At 42.5% G+C, this 15,018-nt stretch overlaps 1 protein-coding gene across 1 annotated transcript; it reads left to right on the forward strand.

Annotated features, from left to right (window-relative positions):
- Window positions 1–10,278: 10,278 nt before the first annotated feature.
- On the forward strand, window positions 10,279–14,561 carry LOC139553409 (actin, alpha cardiac muscle 1). Its single transcript, XM_071365702.1, has 7 exons — window positions 10,279–10,409; window positions 11,188–11,330; window positions 11,533–11,857; window positions 11,943–12,104; window positions 12,691–12,882; window positions 13,770–13,951; window positions 14,214–14,561. The coding sequence occupies exons 2-7, from the start codon at window positions 11,202–11,204 to the stop codon at window positions 14,355–14,357; spliced, it is 1,134 nt and encodes a 377-aa protein (XP_071221803.1). The 5' UTR covers window positions 10,279–10,409; window positions 11,188–11,201; the 3' UTR covers window positions 14,358–14,561.
- The last annotated feature ends 457 nt before the right edge of the window (window positions 14,562–15,018 follow it).

The following is a 15,018-nucleotide window of genomic DNA, read 5'->3' on the forward strand; positions in this document are numbered from 1 at the left end:
TGTAACACGATTATACAGTTTTGTTTCAGTGTACAGGTGTCATCTTCAAAGGCTGTTTAGACATTCAAAAAATGTAATTTTTTGATTTCAAAGCCTCTGCGACATGAAAGCAAATGTACTCTAGTCAGCCTAGAATAGATATCTCTTATGTGTCAGTAAAACACTGAGTGTACAAAACATTAGGAACACCTGCTCTTTCCATGACATAGCTTTCACCTGGTCAGTCTATCATCCCTTATTGATCTCTTGTTAAATCTACTTCAATCAGTGTATATGAAGAGGAGGAGACCGGTTAAAGAAGGGTTTTTAAGCCTTGAGACATGGATTGTGTATGTGTGCCATTCAGAAGGTGAATGGGCAAGACAGAAAATGTGTGCCTTTTGAACAGGTTATGGTGCCAGGTTTGAGTGTGTCAAGAACTGCAACGCTGCTTGGTCTTTCACGTTCAACAGTTTCCCGTGTGTATCAAGAATGGTCCACCACCCAAAGGACATCCAGCCAACATGACACAAATGTGGGAAGCATTAGAGTCAACAAGAGCCAGCATCCCTGTGGAACGCTTTTGACACCTTATAGTCCATGTCCCGATTTAATGAGGCTGTTCTGAGGGCAAAAGGGGTGCTCAATATTAGGAAGGTGTTCCTAATGTTTTGTACACAGTTTAAATCATAATCCATAAACAATTACAGGGTTAATTAATTCAATTATTTGTCTGATAAATATCCCTTTACATCTAGACTTGTCCCATAAATCCCCACATTCTTCTCTGCGTTGGTTCTGCATGTGCAGTGCAACAAACTTTTTAAAACTTACAACAACCATGATTTTTTTTTTATTGAGCAACCGGTCCATGAAAGCACACATTGTGTCATAGCCTCCCTCTAGAAAACAAATTACCAATTATCTTTATCTCGAGCTGTCCTCCCTGGCATTCAGTTTCCCCTAGCAGAGCCTACCTTGTTGCAGTAAATTAGCGTTAACTGGGAGGAAGAGGCCACTCATACAGACTGACTTTACTTGGCTTTGGCAGCTCCAAGCAGGAACTAAACTGAGACAGGGGGATATCCATTCCACAGGCAAGGAGGAAAAAGAGGCTCGCACTTTCTCAAAGAACTGTCAAACTTCCCACATCTGAAGGTGAACATGTCTTTTATACTCACTCCACAGGTACTCTCCACAATATGACTTTACATAGCTCTACTTCGCATAGCTTAATGGCTTTTTACTTGTTAACCGTTAACTGCCATTGGTTGATGTGTCACTATCACTAACTGCATGCAGTATAACAGTACTATATGCATTTGTCTGTGTGCAGAGGAAGTACTGTGACTGTACTTCTCTACGTCTTTTAAGGGTCTTTGTAGAAGGTGAATTTAAAAGACGAAAAGGTATGACGGTAAACTGTTAGATCTGATTTGATGCTGTGATTTCTGTACTTTTCTGTTCTCAGGATGTTTTTCTTCAGGCATGGTTAAATGTTTTCATATTGCTTCAAAATATCAAAGCAACTTTTTATTGCTCATTCTATCCTAAATTGTTGAAATAGTCAACGAATCCTGGGAAAAGTGGTGTTTTTGGAATGCTAATATTGTCTCATGTTTTTAATACACTGTGAAGGGCATTCCCTGAAGCACGAGACAACCTCGAGATTAACCAGTGCAGCTGATCTCATCACACGGTCTGTCTTGCTAAAACAGGATATTACACAGAACAGACAAGGAAGTGGGGAGGAAAGTGTACAATACCTCATAAAACTGAAACAGCCTTACTAATCGATCTGATCGTTGGCTTTTGAACAAGTCAGTCTGACAGTTCCTACTTCAGCTACTGAGCTCTTGGAAGATTTTCCTTTTAGATACGACCACAGATTGAATACAATGTAAGTTTATCATTTTTGCGTCTGCAGTTAAAGACCAATGAGTGTTATATACACGGACTGCACATGAATCCTTAGTGCTTGCTGTCCACTGCCACTTTGAGCAGTGTCAGGTCCACTAAATCTTCTGTAGGGTAGGCGTAGACTCCCTGTTGACCCCAGCGGGTAGGGAGCGTGGTGATAGCGGGGAGTGTCAAGTACATCCACATCAACTGGCCCGGCGCATTCAATCTGATCATCTCCAATTACAGATGGGAGTGTCAGAGTTTATATCCTCTGATTGAATCACCATAGATAGGACCCGATACACTGGGCATCTGATCTGAAGTCTGGGAGCCATTGATATTTGTATGGGCGATGTATAGATGGGATTATGCAAATCTAATCTTCTGAAGGGATATTAATCGTCTCTGATCACATGGGGAGTGGAACAGCTCTGGCAATATAAACATTACTGTTTCCCTATTCTTTTTGATGAGAAATCAATACAATAGACACAAGATTGGCTAACAATTTCTTTATTCTGTCAACTCTGCAAATTCCATCTGTGTGTGATGCAGGTTGCCTATTGTTTGTATTCATGATTGATTTGTTAACGGAATGAGAAATGTAAATCTTTTCCCCCTTCTCCTCTTCTCTTTCTCCCAGACTAGGATGGCCAGTTGCGGGTCGTGTTTCTGGAGCATTGTGTGGCTGGTGATTTTACTGATCATAGGCTGGCCCCTCAGTATCTTACTCGGGGGGCTCTATGGCCTCATCACCCCCCTGACCACCTGCGTGGGCCTGGACCGCCTGTCAGACCTGCTCCTGGACGGGGCCAACCTGGGTCGGACCTGTGCCCAGAACATGAAACACGGCAAGGCAGTGTGCTGAGACTGGTCCTGACTGCTGGTTCCTGTCCTGTCACCGTGGAAACAAACAAACGTTTCCTGCACAGAGGAAGAGTCACTGTTACTGTTCATGCCAAAGGCCATTGTGTTATTGTTCGTCTTGTCACGTTATTGAGGTGGTAATATAAGTTCAAAGCCAAAACACAAGGAAAACTTCACTTCCCAAACTTTTAACAAAATGATTATGCTCGCTCTATAAAAGTGTTATTAACAGTGGATGTTCTTTTTTTGTTTGGGTTTGTCTTTCTACAACTTGAAATACAGATACTTTGTATTCATAGCCTGAATTTGCTGATTTTAATTCATGATGACATCCTGCACAGGGCAGATAAGAATGTTCTACAGCTTAACTTTAACAATAGAGAAGTTATACAATTATTTTGAACTTACATAGTGTTTCTTGATCAAATTGTCATTAGACCGAAAATAAAATGTCTGCCTGCCTCTAATATTGTACATAGGAATATCTCTGCATTGTTAATCCTCAAACATTTTCAGACTGAAGTGGAAGATTTAAATTGCACTTTTACAAGTTTACAAGCTCTCTATTTCTCCACAGAGAAATGAGGTAGTACATTGTGGAATTCCGACTACTGGTCCACTTCTCTTACCTTAGGTTTAACTACCTCTTACCGTAGGGTTAACTACAAACTTTAAAATGAAGTTTCAGTTCTCTCTGTTAGACTATACACTAAGCCTTGTCTCACGACTTATAAATCCTCCTCTAACCTGTCCCCTCCCCTTCATCTACACTGATTGAAGGTGATTTAATAAGTGGCATCAATAAGGGATCATAGCTTTCACCTGGTCAGTCTAGTTCATGGAAAGCGCAGGTGTTCTTAATGTTTTGTACGCTCAGTGTACATGAGAAGATAATGTAGAGATGGCCATATGCAGTAATTGGAGGTTTATGCCAAATAAGGATATTGCCAACTCATCAGCGCTTCTTTGCTTATAGGGAAGGTTTTGGTGTGAACTTGTTAGATGAGAACAGATGGAAATCTGGATGAAGTCATGTAACATATTTTGATGCACTGTGAATGTCAGATACTCTAGGCTCTCCCTCAATAAAGTGCTGAGATTTATGGATCTATCAGCAATCATAAAAGTTCAACTTCGACCCTTAACGTGAAATGCAGAAATGGCAGAATTCAGTAACTGGGGATAAGATGTAAGAATAAGCATTACCTCTCTAAACTATGATAGGTTGCCATTTTTAATTGCGTATTGGCGTATTCAAATTCTCAGGACGGATTACCTTATATCACCTTTCAATGATCTTTATTTTTTCTCAAACTGTGTGATTTGGATCTGTCCTTATAGCACAGACGAAGTTCCTTCTCTCAGTGATAAATTCAGCATCACCTTGACTTTTGCTTAAAAAAGCTCATTCTGGCACCATAGTTCAGCAAGCCATTGAAAGGTCCACCAGAGATGGCGTCCTTTCATCTCTTCGTACTCTCATGCAATTGGGACATGGAAGAGATGAAACTTGAAAACTAGCTCCAGTTCAAAGGAAACGCACAGAGAACACAAGGTCAGAGGGGAGAAAGAGAGTGGAACATTCCAACTTTTCAAGCACATCTATCAGGAAGTTCACTTTTGCGAAACCTGCGTCATGCTTAAACCATTCATCATGGACAATTCTCCCTTCAAGAATAAAAGCAAGAGTAAATGCACACTGAAGGATGATGCATTTAAATGAATTGCAGAGCTATGAAAGTCCAATTGAAACAGTGAGTTATGCTGGCATGAGTAATACAAATTCTTGGTAGATTCCTCCTCAAAAAATATCCCAGGTTCCAATACTTTAAAATCCCTAATAGGATTTATCCAAAACACTCCTGCTGAGTGTAGCCTTTGCCATTACCAAAACCAGGGGAGCTATATGCATTTGTAGATTGAACTATTCAAATGTAATTCATGAAAATTTTTATTTTTTTCCAAAGCACTATTTAAACTCATTTTCTCGCTCTCACTTTTGACTAATACACATTGTGACAATAATTCTCTCATGCTTTTTATATGGGGAGTTCTAATCTTTGCAATAATTCCTTTGAAAAAAGATGGATGCTTCCCAAAATCTTAGTGAAATATTTATGTGAGTGCCATATGAGACCTAGTTGGGTTGATTTTTTTCTCCCAAAAGTCCTGGGGGCAGAAAACAACTTGCCAAAAACCGCCTGATTTTAAGTTTGTATTTTTTCCATCTCCCAGAAGTCTTGGCAGGGGATGAGCCTTGGTTGGCTGGAGCAGCCTAGGCATGGAAGCCAAGCTGACAGCGTCGTGCTGAGGCTACATGTGAGAGGAAGCGAGAGAGAAGGAGGCGGGGTAGAGAGCAAAGGAGAGAGAAAGATAGGGAAGGGGAAGACTGAGAGAGAGGAGATGGAAGAGAAAAAGGAGGGAGGGAGAGAGAAGCTGAGAGAAAGATAAAGGAGAGAGAGGGAAGAGATTCGGCTGGGCTGGTGAATATTTTTTTGGGGGGTGTGAGATTGGGGATGGAAAAAGACCGGCGTGCCTCGCTGGGAGGAAACCTGGGTGGCTCAGAGAAAGGATATATGTGGCTCAGCATCCAATTAACCCCATACCGCTTTGTAATTTCACCCTCTCACACACACACAAATACAGGGATACTCCTGTACTGTTAACTCAGGGTATGTCAAAGTTGGCCACCTTTCAAAGGGAGAGGAGAGTGGTATGCTAACCTGTGTCGGTGCAGTACACCAACAAGAGCTCACAAACTCATCGCAAATGGGGTTTGCTTGTGCTGATGGTTGTCTTTATACTGTAGTAATGTATCTTGTGAACTTGTGTGTTATTAATGTGTAATAATTAAGCATTAAGGCATGAGGGGGCCTTATACCACAGCTAAGGGCTCTTATGCACAACGCAATGCGGAGTGCCTGGATACAACCTTTAGCCGTGGTATATTGGCCATATACCACAAACCCCAGAGTTACAGCATTAAATTAGAGCTGTAAAAATACATGTTTTGTCATACCCGTGGCATACCACAGCTGTCAGCAAATCAGCATTCAGGACTTGAGTCCTGCCTCGAGCCCTGAATGCTGATTGGCTGACAGCCATGGTATATCAGACCGTATACCATGGGAATGACAAAATATTTATTTTTACTGCTATAATTACGTTGGTAACCAGTTTATAATAGCAGTAAGGCACCTCTGGGGTTTGTGATATATGACCAATATACCACGGCTAAGGGCTGTGTCCAAGCACTCTGCATTGTGTCGTGCTTACACCTGCATTGCTTGTTGTTTTGGGTTTTAGGCTGGGATTCTGTACAGCACTTTGAGATATCAGCTGATGTACGAAGGGCTATATAAATAAATTTGATTTGATTTTGAAGTCGGAAGTTTACCGATATAGCCCTTGTATTTGGCTTAGCCAAATACATTTAAACTCAGTTTTTCTTTTGTCCATTTGGAAGACCCATTTGCGACCAAGCTTTAACTTCCTGACTGATGTTTTGAGATGTTGCTTCAATATATCCACATAATTTTCCTACCTCATGATGCCATCTATTTTGTGAAGTGTACCAGTCCCTCCTGCAGCAAAGCCCCCCCACAACATGATGCGGCCACCCCCGTGCTTCACCGTTGGGATTGTGTTCTTCGGCTTGCAAGCTTCCCTCTTTTTCTTCCAAACATAACGATGGTCATTATGGCCAAACAGTTATATTTTTGTTTCATCAGACCAGAGGACATTTCTCCAAAAAGTACGATCTTTGTCCCCATGCACAGTTGCAAACCGTAGTCTGGCTTTTTATGGAGGTTTTGGAGCAGTGGCTTCTTCCATGCTGAGCGGCCTTTCAGGTTATGTCGATATAGGAACCGTACCTGTTTCCTCCAGCATCTTCACAAGGTCCTTTGCTGTTGTTCTGGGATTGATTTGCACTTTTCGCACCAATGTACGTTCATCTCTAGGAGACAGAATGCATCTCATTCCTGAGCGGTATGACGGCTGTGTGGTCCCATGGTGTTTATACTTGCATACTATTGTTTGTACAGATAAATGTGGTACCTTCAGGCGTTTGGAAATTGCTCCCAAGGATTAACCAGACTTGTGGAGGTCTCCAATTTTTTTTCTGAGGTCTTGGCTGATTTCTTTTGATTTTCCAATGATGTCAAGCAAAGAGGCACTGAGTTTGAAGGTAGACCTTGAAATACATCCACAGGTACACCTCCAATTGACTCAAATGATGTCAACTAGCCTATCAGAAGCTTCTAAAGCCATGATATCATTTTCTGACATTTTCCAAGCTATTTAAAGGGACAGTCAACTTAGTGTATGTAAACTTCTGACCCACTGGAATTGTGATACAGTGAATTATAAGTGAAATAATCTGTCTGTAAACAATTGTTGGAAAATGATTTGTATCATGCACAAAATAGATGTCCTAACTGACTTGTCAAAACTATAGTTTGTTAACAAGAAATTTGTGGAGTGTTTGAAAAACGAGTTTTATTGACTCCAACGTAAGTGTATGTAAACATCCGACTTCAACTGTATACCCGGAGGTTTGAGCCCTGAATGCTGATTGGCTGAAAGCTGTGGTGTATCAGACCGTGTACCACAGGTATGACCATTTTTTATTTATTTTTTCTAATTACTTTGGTAACCAGTTTATAATAGCATTAAGGCACCTCGGTGGTTTGTGGTATATGGCCAATATACCACCACTAAGGGCTGTAATCAGGCACTCTATGTTGCGTTGTGCATAAGAATAGCCCTTAGCCATGGTATATTAGCCATATACCACACCTCCTCGGGCCTTATTTATTAACTATAATACGTGCAGAACATACATTATGTAAGCATTAACTGTATGTAAACTATAGGTTTAATTAAAGATGGTGAATGTTTACAAAGTATGAAGCACAACAAGCTGTGAGCTTTGAACACGCTTTCTGGAAATTAGTTCAGAATTATACAATACATTCTTGGTCTTATTCTCGATGAGCTTTTCCTTGTCAACCTGCTTTTCTCTTACTTGATGAATATGGATGCTGTTGTAGGCATGCCAGTTCTTTCATATTTAATAAATAGGCTTGTTTTGGTGGACTGCACTTGGGGTGAGGATCTGTTCATCTTTCTATCTATCCAAGATCATAACATCAAAACAAAATGTTATTTATTCATTTTATACAACTATTACCTTGGTAACAAAAGCTCCTCAATTACTTATTCTGTTCAGTGCTCCGCTTATCTACGCTTTAAAACACATTCGTTGATTTCATTTCCACATGTGAAAATGTGTTGGAATCATCCAGTGTGTGTTGATCATAGCAGCCCTAAGGACATGGTGCACCCAGTACCTTCTCCAGGTTAGAAGGCCTGAAGCAACAACATGTTCAAGACAATCCAGTTGCTTCTCAGTTCAGAGTTGTGTGGGAAAGGACTAAATGCTTTCAAGGCATATGTATTGAACCAGTTTTGATTAACTGTTAAAAACTGAAACACTGTGAGTTGCATTTTATGAAACCAATCTTGCTCAATCTATTGTGAAAGCACATTTAAAGCATTACGCAAAAGGTGTCCTTCGGAGGTGTGAATTGGGGCCTTTACATTTGTTTATTATTATAGTAATTCCCAATGGAAATCAAATCGACTCACTTTTGCTCTACAGTTTTGCCCCTATGATTGTGGTTTGAGTCCTAAAAAAAATCTTGTTTCTCCTTCAGGGTGTGCGATTAAGGAGATGGCACAGGAAGTATGATAGTGTCATGTTTATTTAGCCTCAATGACTACTGCTAATGTGGAAATCTCAGTATGTGAATATTTGAGCAGCTTCCAAAGTGTCTCTGCCCCTCACTCTGGCACTGCCATCCTCCCGACATGTTGTGTGTTATCATACCCTTCTCCACTCAGAAATGATTTTTCAGACTAGGATAATAATTCAGTTTAGCCAAACTGAACAGGGGTACATATGTTAATAGCAAGACAACAATGTTTGAAAACAGCGGCAGAATGATGAGGAAAGCAGGCCTAGGCTAGCATTCATTATGTAATGTAAAAACAAAGAGTAACAACAAGAGGGCTATGGCTTGGGGTAGGGTGACAGCAGCATATGATTCATGGCTAGTTGTGTCCTTTGGTGTTTCTTCCTTGTGGTTGACCCCTCCAATGCTCTCAGCCAGTGTTTTTTTAGACCGACTTGTTCTTTCTCTGTTTCAAGAGCACAGGCAGTGTCATCTGAAATCTGTAATGTCTTGTCCTTTTAACAAAATATGAAATAATAGCACAACACACACAAACTGGTAGTCATGAAAGGAACGTGTATTTCTTCTATTCTGATGTGCAATTTGAATTTGTCAATTCAAAGGCATCCCAAACTTATTTGCTACCATTAAATATAAATACATTATTGAAATTGCAGACGGAATGAGTACAGAATTATGCAAATGCTAGTTCATGTTGGCATATAGCCATTATATCACAGCTATCAATAATAATCGAAATGCCTATTTTAGAAATGATTTACTCAATAACAATAAATAATGCATTATGGTTATTGCAATGGTTATTGATTTATGCAAATCCAATCACCCAAATGTATGAGTTCCACAATTGAAATATCAATTTCTTCTTGGAAACAGACATTAATTAGACAGGCCATGTAGGCCTATACAAAGAAAACAGGTTCCATTTTGTGCTGTTGCTTCACACTGCCTCAATGACTGACCTCTCCCTCTGCTTAAAGAGAATCCAGAACGGTGGGGTTTGGAATTTCTATTCTTAATAATGGAAAACAGCTGCTGTAGCCAGCTGTGTGGCACAAGTGGCCTCCCCATATGCTGCTCCACTGTTTCATCCCATCTTAATGTCTATTGTCTGGGAATTGTTACTACTGTAACCTATAACAAGCGTCTTGGCATGTTCCATAGGCCTCTGTAAATTCGATGTGCAAGCGAACTCGTAGCCTATCCATGTTCCACCTGGAATTAAACGTGTTATCATTATAATCAATCAACCAATCAATTAATCAATGCTAGAATCTGCTTAATTTCCCCCAGAATAGGATCAATAGAACAATGTTCTGGGAACTTGCAGCATCAAGATGTCAACTAAGATGTTTTTTTAACAATAAGGAATCAATGACTTCACAGTCTTCAATTGACAGGCTGTTTATTTCAGTCCTTGTACTTTAACCTGGTATTTGACATCTGTTGGAAACAGAGTTGTGAGTAGCCCAGTGGAGGCTGGTGGGAGGAGCTATAGGAGGTCAGGCTCATTGTAATGGCTGGAATGGAATACATGGAACAGAGTCAAACATGTGGTATCCATATGTTTGATACTGTTCGATTCATTCCATTCCAGCCTTTACAATTAGCCTTTCCTCCTATAGCTCATCTCACTAGCCTCCTCTGCTGTAGCCTATTGTCCGGCTGACCCGCATGGTCTAGCTGCCCTCATCTTCCTCCCTACATGGGCATCGGGCAAGGGTGCCGCGCGCGGTACTCCCCTCTCCTCACCGTTCCATTAATGGGCACGCGCTTGTCAATGGTGCGAGGGCTACCAAATAAGGAGAACGTAGCGCACGCTGTCAGAGTATAAATTGGCGCGTCCTCACAGCTCCTTGACCCTGGTTTTACCCTCAAGGTCCAGCGCACGGTGCTGATCTGGTGAGTAGCGCTAGTTTCATCAGCTCTTCCTCTTGAGTCAAGAGTGAGAAATTACAAGTGTTTTGGAATTACCTCGGAGGACTACAATTATGCTAACCCGACGGGAAAGATTCTGAATGGAATGCTCTCGTCCGCAGCTAACCAACTGGCATCCCCTAACTGGAACTGCGTCAAAGATACAGATTTTTCACCATACACTAATTCTACGTTTTTCGACTGCATACATTTTTATTTTTCAATGCCCATTTGTTATTGTCCCGCGTTTGACATGTGGTTATTGTATACAGACCATGGATAATAGATGGGGACATGGTGTGCCAAGTAGCAAATTAGGATGTAGTAGTAGGCTACTAAATTACCACAATGTGAGCTGCATTAACAAGTAAAAATAACTCCAAATTGGTTGGCATGAAGCATTTGTACAAAAAGTCACTAACCATTAACCTTCTGAATTACAACCACACAAATACTTGCTAAACTAGGGTCCTCTATAAAATGGATTGACTGAAAAGTAAATCATGTAAAATCAGTATATGATAGTTGCAGCATAGTTGCATCCACCCCTTATTTCAACTGATGTGATTCAACTAACAAACCTGCAGTAAACATTGTTCTAAAATATAATGCCCATATATAGCCTAGTATTAATACACTCATTTCAGTTTGCCGTATATGCATAATTCCTAGCTCAGTTGATTGGAGCATGGTGCATTGATTGTGCCACATAGTCCAAGCTTAAAATCGTGTGCAAAATGACCATATTATTTTACCGTTACAGTCAAAGCTGACACCATGTGCGACGACGAGGAGACTACCGCTTTGGTGTGCGACAACGGCTCTGGCCTGGTGAAGGCTGGCTTCGCAGGAGATGATGCACCGCGCGCTGTCTTCCCATCCATCGTGGGTCGCCCACGTCACCAGGTAGAGTACTTCACCTAAAGCTGCTGTGTGAAAACCAAATAAATAGAGTCAATAAAAAGTGGGTAGGTTATTATTGTCTGTTAAATCACAACATCACGTTGGAACCTTAGAGAGCCATGTGTAAATTCCACTCAGAGGCCATTTGATGGGCTGTCATACTCATACGCCACATTGATTCAGACCTATCCTTGCGTTTTCTCAGGGCGTCATGGTCGGTATGGGTCAGAAAGATTCCTACGTTGGTGACGAGGCCCAGAGCAAGAGGGGTATCCTGACTCTGAAGTACCCCATTGAGCACGGCATCATCACCAACTGGGACGACATGGAGAAGATCTGGCATCACACCTTCTACAACGAGTTGCGTGTGGCACCTGAGGAGCACCCCACTCTGCTGACAGAGGCTCCCCTCAACCCCAAAGCCAACAGGGAGAAGATGACCCAGATCATGTTTGAGACCTTCAACGTCCCCGCCATGTACGTGGCCATCCAGGCTGTGCTGTCCCTTTACGCATCTGGACGTACCACAGGTATGATGGATCGATAAGTTATCTTCAGCCATGACCACTTGAAAGGTCTTGTTCAATGCTAACATGTATCACCACACTTTTTCAGGTATTGTCCTGGACTCTGGTGATGGCGTGACCCACAACGTGCCCATCTATGAGGGTTATGCTCTGCCCCATGCCATCATGCGTCTGGATCTGGCTGGTCGCGACCTCACAGACTACCTCATGAAGATCCTGACCGAGCGTGGCTACTCTTTCGTAACTACTGGTACGCACCGGACATGGGCAATATTAACCGCATGAGGAATGACAAAAAGCATGATATTTGGCAAAAATGATATGCCATTGGGGCCTCCCGAGTGGTGCAATGGTCTGTACCACTAGAGATTCTGGGTTAGAGTCCAGGATCTGTCGCAGCCGGCCGCGACCAGGAGACCCATGGGGCGACGCACAATTGATCCAGCGTCGTCCAGGTTAGGGGAGGATTTGGCCGGCAGGGAAGTCCTTGTTGCATCGCACACTAGCGACTCCTGTGGCGGGCCGGGCTCGGTGCCCGCTGACACGGTTGCCAGGTGTATGGGATTTCCTCCGATACATTGGTGCGGCAGGCTTCCGGGTTAAGTGGGCATTGTGTCAAGAAGCAGTGCGGCTTGGTTGGGCTCTCGACCTTCGCCTCTCCCGAGTCCGTACGGGAGTTGCAGCGATGAGACAGTACTGCAACTACCAGTTGGATACCACAAAATTGGGGAGAAAAAGGGGTACATTTCTTTGTAAAACAAAACCATAAAAGTAAAATGATATGCCACAAATATATTTTTCAGTAACAATCAAATGCATCACTTGAAACCCAACAGCTGAGCGTGAGATAGTTCGTGACATCAAGGAGAAGCTGTGCTACGTGGCTCTAGACTTCGAGAATGAGATGGCCACCGCTGCCTCCTCCTCCTCCCTGGAGAAGAGCTACGAGTTGCCTGACGGACAGGTCATCACCATCGGTAACGAGAGGTTCCGTTGCCCCGAGACTCTCTTCCAGCCCTCTTTCATTGGTGCGTATTACTGATCTCTCCAGCCGTTGATATATTGCACACGGTTATCTTGAGATAATTGAGTAGTTGAGATAATCATTGTGTAGTAACGTATACAACTGCTGTGGATTAGTTTAGACTTCGTTAAAGTCATCTATGTGACGTAGGGTAACAGAGCATATGCCTGCGGGTATTTTCACAAAGCAGAATCAATGAATTATCCTGATATCCAGATAGGCTTAACTAAACCCATATTCAGTTTGAGCTTTCATTCAAATTTGTATTATATTTATTCAAAGGCCTTTCCATGTGTTAGCTGGTTCAGCTGACTAACTTATTGATGCTGCTTTTGAAATACAACCCCAGCATGTGAAGCATGAGCTGTGAATGCTTGTTGAAATACCTACCATAACAAGAGCTTGCAGCTGGTGCTGAGAAGCTGTCCATTTCAGTACCTATTCACAGCCAACGCACTAGAGGTCAACTGCCCAACTACTGTATTTTCACAGTTGAAGGTCATAACAAGTGTAGCCTATTTCTCCAGAGAGGGCTGGCTCAGATGGAAAGATAACATCATTGAGGCATCACTACAGACCCGGATTCGATCCCAGGCTGTGTCACAGCCGGCCGTGACCGGGAGACCCATGAGGCGGTGCACAATTGACCCAGCATCGTTTGGGTTAGGGGAGGGTTTGGCTGGCTGAGATATCCTTGTCCCATCACGCTCTAGTGACTCCTTGTGGCGGGCCTGGTGCCTGCAAGCTGACTTTGGTTGCCAGCTGGACGGCGTTTCCTCTGACACATTGGTGCAGCTGGCTTACTGGCTCTCGACCTTCGCCTCTCCCAAGTCCGTAGAGGAATTGCAGCGATGGACAAGACTGATAACATCATTGTCCTTTGGTAAACAGGTATGGAATCTGCTGGCATTCACGAAACTACCTACAACAGCATCATGAAGTGTGACATCGACATCCGTAAGGACCTGTATGCCAACAACGTTCTGTCTGGTGGTACCACCATGTACCCTGGTATTGCTGACCGTATGCAGAAGGAGATCACAGCTTTGGCCCCCAGCACCATGAAGATTAAGGTAATGTTGATTTAGACATGCTGTTTTAGGATTGTTCTTTATTTTCAATGTTCTATTGCAATGTATTTCCTAAACGGTTTAGTGCTATGGGGCACAAAACTTTTAAACCCAAAAATGTAACAAAAGTCAGCTATTTTCCTGCCCATTTGAGAGAATGGTCTATTATGTAGATTTTATGCACATAAGAACAGAAAATGTTTTTCACTTTATAAAACACCTTGCTATTAGGCCACTAACCAATGGCATTATCACTTGTTTGTAGATCATCGCTCCCCCTGAGAGGAAGTACTCTGTGTGGATCGGCGGATCCATCCTGGCCTCCCTCTCCACCTTCCAGCAGATGTGGATCAGCAAGCAGGAATATGACGAGGCTGGCCCCTCCATCGTCCACCGGAAGTGCTTCTAATCCCCATGGCCCCTCCTCCACCTTCTCCTCCACCCCACAGTTACCTCTGCTCCGTCTGCGCTCAACTTAACTTACAGCCCAGGCTCAGGCCCAGGCAGCCTTTCGTATATTGTCGTCATTGACCAGTTTGTTTACACTCAAGTGCAATTTACATGTGGATATGTATAGGTTTATAAATAAACGAGACCCGGGACTTGCAACACACCTTTTTGTGTCTCATTATGGCTTGCGATAGATACACTTCAGTTATACCCTATAAGGATAGCCTATATGTTTTAGAGGTCACTTATAAATCATGTAGGGAGAGCATGTTCCCTAATCACAATCGCTTATTGCTTAAACCTATAGGCCTATATGACTCTTCAATGACAAAGGTGTCAGGAATGGCACTGTAAAATACCTTGTTCTGTACAGGTGAGCCAATGGGAGCATGCATGCAAAACAAAAGCATCAAAGAAAAGACAGAAATTGACACCGCATAAATTAAGGACTTGGATTGGTGTGCTTTTGCCTTGTGTTTCATGGGCGTTGTGACTTGTGTATTGGTATACAGCGTTTGCATTCCTGATGACCTCAAAGCCACCTATGTCTCTATTATTCAAGATCATGTGCTGAGCTTCCCCCTCCCATCTCCCTCTCACTCACACACACACACACACAC

The sequence above is a fragment of the Salvelinus alpinus genome, chromosome 25 (genome assembly GCF_045679555.1).
Source record: "Salvelinus alpinus chromosome 25, SLU_Salpinus.1, whole genome shotgun sequence".
NCBI lineage: Eukaryota > Metazoa > Chordata > Actinopteri > Salmoniformes > Salmonidae > Salvelinus > Salvelinus alpinus.

Bases quoted from the DNA above. Each gene is read 5' to 3' on its own strand.
- LOC139553409 (XM_071365702.1), top strand. From the start codon at position 11,202: ATGTGCGACGACGAGGAGACTACCGCTTTGGTGTGCGACAACGGCTCT. The intron at 12,105-12,690 runs GTACGCACCGGA...GAAACCCAACAG, and splicing joins CTACTCTTTCGTAACTACTG to CTGAGCGTGAGATAGTTCGT. The intron at 13,952-14,213 runs GTAATGTTGATT...ACTTGTTTGTAG, and splicing joins CCAGCACCATGAAGATTAAG to ATCATCGCTCCCCCTGAGAG.